The 6,331-nt window shown below is 39.1% G+C and overlaps 1 protein-coding gene across 3 annotated transcripts in view; it reads left to right on the top strand.

Moving 5' to 3' along the window:
- The window catches only part of LOC106779425 (auxin response factor 3), a 16,635-nt gene extending 10,683 nt beyond the window's left edge, over nucleotides 1-5,952 (top strand). For 2 of the 3 annotated variants that reach the window (XR_002666377.1, XR_001377177.2), the window contains exons 9-12: nucleotides 3,935-4,094; nucleotides 4,175-5,100; nucleotides 5,252-5,336; nucleotides 5,600-5,952. Coding sequence is in view for 1 of the 3 variants with exons in the window: in XM_014667524.2 (XP_014523010.1) it covers nucleotides 3,935-4,094; nucleotides 4,175-5,100; nucleotides 5,600-5,617 (1,104 nt within the window). In the remaining 2 variants the exon portion in view is untranslated. The remainder of the gene's footprint in view (nucleotides 1-3,934; nucleotides 4,095-4,174; nucleotides 5,101-5,251; nucleotides 5,337-5,599) is intronic. The other variant, XM_014667524.2, reaches the window with a different exon arrangement.
- The last annotated feature ends 379 nt before the right edge of the window (nucleotides 5,953-6,331 follow it).

Below are 6,331 nucleotides of genomic sequence, written 5' to 3'. Positions count from 1 at the left end.
CATAGGAGCTTAACCTCCTCCACCTGGTGCTAAGACCGGTCAACACATACAACTACACAACTACCAACTGAAACACTAAAGGGTCTTAATATATAGGCCCTTTCCCACCCCTTCACTTAACCGTTTAGCAGTTAAGTGTTCTGTTTCCCTTTTCTCCTCTCATAGACTCTCCATGTCCTAACATAAGACCACATCATAATACAATGGACTCAAGTTTCATTGTTCCAACCTTGAGGACAAGGTTGTTTTGGAATGGGGTGTAATGATAGGTTATAGGGTGATAGGGCATAATGGTAATGGGTTTAGGTTAGAAGGCAAAGGAATAGCATAAATAAGACTGTTATATTGTCAGAGAGGGAAGTTAGTCCATTGTATACTTGTACAGACCGGTTTTGAACCTGGTGAGAGGAGTTAGGCCCTCGGTTACTTCATGATTGTTACTGTGAATAAGATACCCATTGTTTGATTCTTTTTGTCTTGTGTGAGTACGCATCAGTGGTGAGGGTGACTGTTAGGATCATATAATAAAGATTCCTAACATAGTCCTCTTTCGTTAGGATCCGACACTACTAGCCCGTTCGGTTCCAACAGTTTTCTCACGTTTGGTTTCGACCGTTCTCTCCCGTTCGCCTTGGGAAATCCTCTCTCGTTAGGTTTCGACCATCCTCTCACATTCGGAACCGGTAGTCCTCTACCGTTCGGCTCGGGCAGTCTTATCATGTTCGGATCAGGCAGTCCTTTACCATTCGGGGCTTGGACGTATTCTTCTGCTGTCCCCGACTGCTTACTGGCCGCCACCCTTTCAAAGATGGTACCCCCGTTCCATTTTCCAAATCGCACTACCACTGCCCCCTTCAAACCTTCCCAAGATTTTTTCTTGGCTTTCTCCTTCCAGGCTCTGAACCAGTAGCCAGCGCTCCCCTCTATACTGATGTCAGCTAGGTGCACCTTCTCCTCCTCTGTCGGACCTTGCCACTCAAAGAACTTCAATACCTTAGAGATCCACCCCAACGGATCAAACCCTTCGAAAACGGGTAAATCTACTCACCTCTTCCAGTTGGGTTGCACTTCATGGCGTTCATCCTCCCTTCCTCCAACGTCTTCCACTTGCTTCCTTCTGTTCTTGTTAACGGAGGCTTGATTATCTTTCGACTGTGGGCCATCCTGGTTGCAGCCTGGACCATCCGACATCCTTATGATTTCTTGCAAATCTTGGTGCATTGCTGTCGATTCTTGTTGCAACGTTGTTGTATCCACCTTCATTCCACCAATCGCAATTTTCATCGCTTCCAGCTGCTCGTCCATTGCGTTCAATCTTCCATCCATTCTTCCCTTCGTAATGCCTTTTTCTCCTCTCTATCGTATCCGGTAGGTCAGACCAATTGTTAGGTTCTTGAGTAAGAAACCTAATTAATCACGATCACAGGGGACAAAAAAAGATAATGAAAGAATGAATTTCTCTTATTAATGGTAATAGAATTCTTTGAATAACAAAAGTAAAAAAGGACAATTGGGAGCATAACCTCCCTCATATAATTGGGAGCATAACCTCCCTCATATAATTGGGAGCATAACCTCCCTCACTGTAGCCGCATGTCAGCAAACTCAATAAAGAAAAACATAACCCTAACAATAGAAACTAGCTCTATTTATACTAATTATTTCTTGCCCATCTTATAGTGAATATTTCCCTAGAATATATCTTTATTTAATGTATATATCTTATACTGAATATTTCTCTAGAATATATCTTTATTTAATGTAAATATCTTATATTGAATATTTCCCTAGAATATATCTTTATTTACTATATATATTTCCCACCCATCCTAACTGTTAGAAGTGGACTTTAAGCCTAACTCAACCCTACAAAACCGGCTTGTAGGATGAGGTTTGCACCCACTTATATACATTTAAATGGCCTTATCTCTAGTCGATGTGGGACTTCCAACACACATCCCTCACGCCAAGGTATACACATCTTGAGCGTGGGATTAGACTTTTTAATGGGTGGTCCGATAGCGGCCCGATAACGGGTGGAACAACATGTCCAACGACAACAGAAATCGCTAGGATAGACTTCAACCATGGCTCTGATACCATGTTAGAAGTGGACTTTAAGCCTAACTCAACCCCACAAAACCAGCTTGTAGGGTGAGGTTTGCACCCACTTATATACACTTAAATGGCCTTATCTCTAGTCGATGTGGAACTTCCAACACTAACTACTACAATAGTTATGATAGTAACTCTTCAATCGATCGGCTCAAGTTCTTCACCACTTTTCATCGTTCGGCTCGAGCCCTCACTGCCTTCAGTTCGACTCGATTCTTCACCGTCTTCCATCATTCGGCTCGATCTCTCCCTGCCTTCCACCGTTCGATGCCCTTCTTCTTCTCCCGCATTGCCTTCCACCGTTCGGCTCGACCTCTCCTCGCCTTCCACCATTCTGTGCCCTTCTTCTCCCTCATAGCCTTCCACCATTCGGCTCGATCTCTCCCTGCCTTCCACCATTCAGTTCCCTTCTTCTCTCATATACTTTCTTCCTCTCTCGTATACTTTCCAACCCTTATCATTATCCCGTACCTTACATCCTATCAACTTTATCAACTTTCCACCCCTGATTTCAAATGTGTGCAAATGGGTAATTGTTATATATGGTGCTCCATCTTTCGTCTCAAGGTTTTCCAAAATCATGCTGCATTATAGTTGAAAATGGTCTGCTCTCTTTGAAACCTAATCTACTTTCCACTCTTGCAACCCCTACTTTCAAATGTCTCTGCATGGCTCATGGCTCACTATGCATTGTGTTGTTTTTTACAAACCCTTCTTTGTCATCTGCATTTTTGCAGTCCTTTCCGATTTTGAATTTGAAATTCAAACTTAAAAACCACATATGGACCTGGATTTTGGATTTTTTACCCTTCTATTTTAACTAATAAAATTTGAAATTTATTATTTATTTGTTTTTGTTGCATTATTATGTGTTTACTTATGTTCGAACTCATTTTGCTCTTTTCTTCACATTTGCGTGCTGGAGTACGGTGACAATATGTCTTTATTGCAAATGAAAAGAAAATCCACTTTATTAAATACTAGTGTAAAGACAATTGATTGATGTGCAAGTCAAGTTGAAGCAAGTATACGGTTGTAAAGATAAAGAAGTTGAATATCAATATTGATAGATCACTGTTAGTTTACAGGAGAAGGGAGAGAGTTAGGTGACTTAACTGTCTAAGCAGTTAAGTAGTTGCAGGTTTGAGGCGGGAAAGGCTGGCATTATAAATACCAGCCGTTTAGCATAATTGGGGGACTTTTTGGTGAGTTGTAGAATACATAACGGGTTCTTGGAACTCTGTTTAGAGAGGTTAAGCTCTCGGATATTCATTTGTACATTGAGATTACTTGTGAATATACATCATTCTTTCATTCTTTCTGTTATCTGGTGTGAGTGAGTGCTCTGCAATTGGGTTTCCTAATTAGAAACCTAACAAATATGCTGAGTGCTATAACAATATTAATGAGCTTGTAATAGTTCTTGTTTATAGTTAAAATTGTTTCTTGAACATGGATTTTTCTTCATATATTGTTAGTATTGAATATAGTGGTTAATTTTGCTGTCCTGTTTGAAGCTTAGTATGCAATATAGAGAGGCTTTGTGTGCTGGTAGAATTTATTCCTTTATTTTTTTTAGTATACTTTAATTAATTAAAATTTTAAATTACAATTCAGATCAATGGTCATTCTTCTAGTACAGTTACCTAGTTTATTTAGAAACTTCTCAAGTATTATGAACCATGAGTACTTTTTCGTGGTTGGCTCATAAGCCTAAAATGGTTAAAAACTAAATTAACTTTTATACATATATGGAAATCTGATCAATTGGTTATATAACGTCTTTTTAAGTTAACTTGTGATTTTCATATATTTGCAGGTAAGGTGGGATGACCTAGAAGCCTCAAGGCATAATAGGGTTTCACCTTGGGAGATTGAGCCATCTGGTTCTGCATCTACTGCAAATAAATTGATATCAGCTGGTTTGAAGAGGACCAAGATTGGATTGCCTTCAACCAAGCTAGATTTTCAAGTTTCCGGTATGGCTTTATTTTTTATTTACTTTGAGCTGTTCTACCAATGACAGCTTTGTTGTTGAGTTGTTCCATTCTTTTGACAGATACAATTGGATCATCAGACTTTGGCGAATCACTAAGGTTCCAGAAGGTCTTGCAAGGTCAAGAAATATTGGGTGTTAATACTACTTTTGATAGTATTAGTGGTCAGAATCACCAGCTATCCGATTTGAGGAGATGCTATCCTGGCTCAAACTGTCCTAGGATTGCTGCAACTGGAAATAGCATTGGAATTCCACAAGTGAGTTCCAATGTTTCCTGCAATGGCATAGGCTTTAGTGAATCTTTCATATTCCAGAAGGTCTTGCAAGGTCAAGAAATACTTCCAAGCCAACCATATGGAAGGGCCCTGTCTGTTGATGAGGCTTGTGGAAATGGTCGCTTTGGACCTTTTGATGGTTACCACACACTGAGACCCAGCAATGGATGGTCTTCCCACTTGAGTAACAATTCTTCACATTTGCATCCACCTGTTCCATCTGGGCAAGTTTCATCTCCATCATCTGTGTTAGTGTTCCAGCAAGCAGTCAATCCAGTTTCAAACTCTGATTATAGCAGCAAAATCAGTCTGATGATGGAAGGTAAAGTCCGTCATCAACTTTCATACACTTCTGAAGCTAAAGGGGGAAAATTTGTATCAGTCCCTTATGAGCCTCTTCGTGGACTAGTTCAGAAAGGCACAAGTTCTTGTGGTGTCTCAAACTTGCATAATCAGTTAGAAAGTTCATGTTCACACGATTCTATTTCAGCACTTCGGGCTAGTCAAGAGTTGGTTCCCACTTGTAAAAGTCGATGCAGAGTCTTTGGCTTTTCATTAACTGAGGGCACTCCTGTTGCAAGTACAGAAGTAGCTGGCGCCAACCCATCTGCAGTCACATGTTCTGGACCTTCCTTTGCAAGACACGGTGAAGATGGTTTCCACCCAATGCATCCGCATAGGAGCAAGGCAGTGGGAAGTTATTGCACCAAAGTAAGCAATCTTTATCCTCTAAGACATGGTATTTTACATAGCATTCTACTGGAATTCTCTTCAATAGAATCTGCAGTTTCACTGGCTTGCAACTAGATAAGACTGGATTTCATTTTGATATTGTTTGATTTGCTCTTTATATTTCTATCAGAAGCATGAAAATATTACCAAATTCTAATTCACTGTAGCAAGAAAATGATGGATGGTTAACCAAAAGAGTGAAGGATGTAATGCCGGTAGGAGTTATACTTTTCAGAATTGAATTTATCTATTTTCATTGTTAAAGCCAGTTCTTGCCATTTTAAGTCATACACAGCTGAGTGTTATGCTTGATAAGTTAAACAATTGCTTGTTATGTCTTATTATGGTATATAAGTGAGTCATATCTTTACACCTTATTTGTCGATTGAAAGTAATGGTGGTGATGCCTCTACTCCTTATTTGATTTTTTGTTTCTTTTTACTCTCGGTTGTTATTAAATATTGCTTATTGTCTGCAGGGTGTGCTGCAGTATTGACTTGAAAATCATGATGTGTGCGAGTAGTGATGCTGTCTTAAAGTAGCAGAAGAGAATGTCCACTGTTGTACTAATGTTGGAATATTATAACTATTGGCCTAAATAGATAAAAAATCGGCTGTGACAAAATCAAGTTCCTGTATTAATATTTTATGTACACTATTATTTACTTGTAAAACGATGCACGTGTACTTATCGTTATGGCCATGTGAGTGGCACTGCATAACCCTTCATCTGTCTTGAACTGGGCATGATTACTTGAGAGAACAGTTGCTCATCATGTTTCATGACTTTAATGTTGTCTCCATATTACGAACTTTCCCCTTTCTTGGTTATATTTTCTTTCTTCCCTTCTCTCTTTGCTTTCTGCATGGAAATGCTGGTTTTTGTGCACGTGACTAAAGTAAAACAACAAAGGCATGATCTTTTATTTCTCTGGGAACTGGATTGAGAGGTTTTACATCCGACATTTTCAATGTTTAGAAAATTAAACATTTCTTGACTTTTTGTTTTTTCGTTTTTGTTTGTCCAAGATTTGGAAACTTGGTAGGTAGAAACTTTTGAAATGCTTGTTTCAAACGATTATATTTTAAGAACAATAATCTTGTTAGATGGTCGCATCAAGGTGTCAAAAGAGAATCATGAACTACATAAATTCATGATAACTATGACTTGGAATAAAACTTCAGAAATTTTTAGCTCTCAAATTTATGA

The sequence above is a fragment of the Vigna radiata genome, unplaced genomic scaffold (assembly GCF_000741045.1).
Source record: "Vigna radiata var. radiata cultivar VC1973A unplaced genomic scaffold, Vradiata_ver6 scaffold_284, whole genome shotgun sequence".
NCBI classification, from domain to species: Eukaryota; Viridiplantae; Streptophyta; class Magnoliopsida; order Fabales; family Fabaceae; genus Vigna; species Vigna radiata.
The sequence above is the reverse complement of the archived record's forward strand: the minus strand, read 5'-3'. Positions and strand labels throughout refer to the sequence as shown.